Here is a 1,028-nt window from a genome sequence, read left to right on the forward strand (position 1 = left end):
GGGGTGGGGGGGGTTGAGAAATGTTTCACGGCAAGGTAAACGTCTCGTCTTCGAAGCCAGTGTTTGGTTTTTAACAAGAGCTAAACCGTTAGCGTGATGTTCTTTTTTTTTCAAGTTGGAGGTGGTGGTGGTGGTTGGGGGGGGGGGTTCGGGTCGGGTTCGGGAATGTATGAGGTGCGTCGGACGTTCTATCTTGTTTTAAAAAAGCGTCGGGTAGGCTTCATCCTCTTTCATGCCCTCGCCGACCAACCGCATGAGAAGTCGACGTCGGAGCAAGATTTAACCACAAAAAAAAAAGCCCCCCCTTTCCTCTCCTCTCTCCCCCATACACCCCTCACCTCCACCACCACCACCACCTCCTCTCCCTCTCCTCTCCTCTCCTCTCATCACCCCCCCCGGTGCTATTTTTTTAATCGCTTTCACCTGAAAACCGACGAGGAGGACAAAATGCGTGTGGATTTGTTTTGGATGTGTTTGTGGTGTTTGCTTCGTCCCGGTGCCGCCGGTCAAGGGCAGTCGACGGCCGGTTGTTCGCCCTCATGCAGCTGCGATGAAGATGGGGGTGCAGACTGCTCCGGGAGAGGACTGACCACCGTCCCAGCTGGACTCAGAGCTTTCACCTACTACCTGTAAGTCCTAACTGTGATTACAACCTCAAAAAGAAAAGAAAAGAAAGCATGTCTGTGCACTTATAAATGCCCCTACCGTGAAAGGCCCGAGTATGGGATGTTTGGACATCACCACAGGGTGAACTTTTCCTCAAATGGCGAGAAAAGAAACCTCCTAATGAAGAAGTTCAGTGTAACTTAACTACACACAGTTTAAGATTGACAACTTGTCTCCAACTCTCCATTGCAGCCAAAAAAAAGTTCAATCCTTCCCTGAAACAGTGTTAAATCAGCCTCTGCTTGTGTTGTAATGTAGGGGGCTGCAACTACTGATCACATGCATTATTAGTTAATAGTTTTTGGGAGTATTAAAGCGATTTTTAGAGTCTAAGTACAGAAAACTTACTGGCAACTAATCGA

General features: G+C 48.4%; 1 protein-coding gene across 2 annotated transcripts in view; it reads left to right on the forward strand.

The window, feature by feature from the left end:
- The first annotated feature begins 326 nt into the window (after positions 1-326).
- lgr4 (leucine-rich repeat containing G protein-coupled receptor 4) overlaps positions 327-1,028 on the forward strand; it is a 27,340-nt gene continuing 26,638 nt past the window's right edge. The window contains exon 1 of one of the 2 annotated variants that reach the window (XM_035652412.1): positions 327-629. In XM_035652412.1, coding sequence (XP_035508305.1) covers positions 448-629 — 182 coding nt within the window. In that variant the 5' untranslated portion in view covers positions 327-447. The remainder of the gene's footprint in view (positions 630-1,028) is intronic. The other variant, XM_035652411.1, reaches the window with a different exon arrangement.

Source organism: Morone saxatilis, unplaced genomic scaffold, assembly GCF_004916995.1.
Source record: "Morone saxatilis isolate NCDOM2014 unplaced genomic scaffold, NCSU_SB_2.0 Contig11, whole genome shotgun sequence".
Classification (NCBI taxonomy): Eukaryota; Metazoa; Chordata; class Actinopteri; family Moronidae; genus Morone; species Morone saxatilis.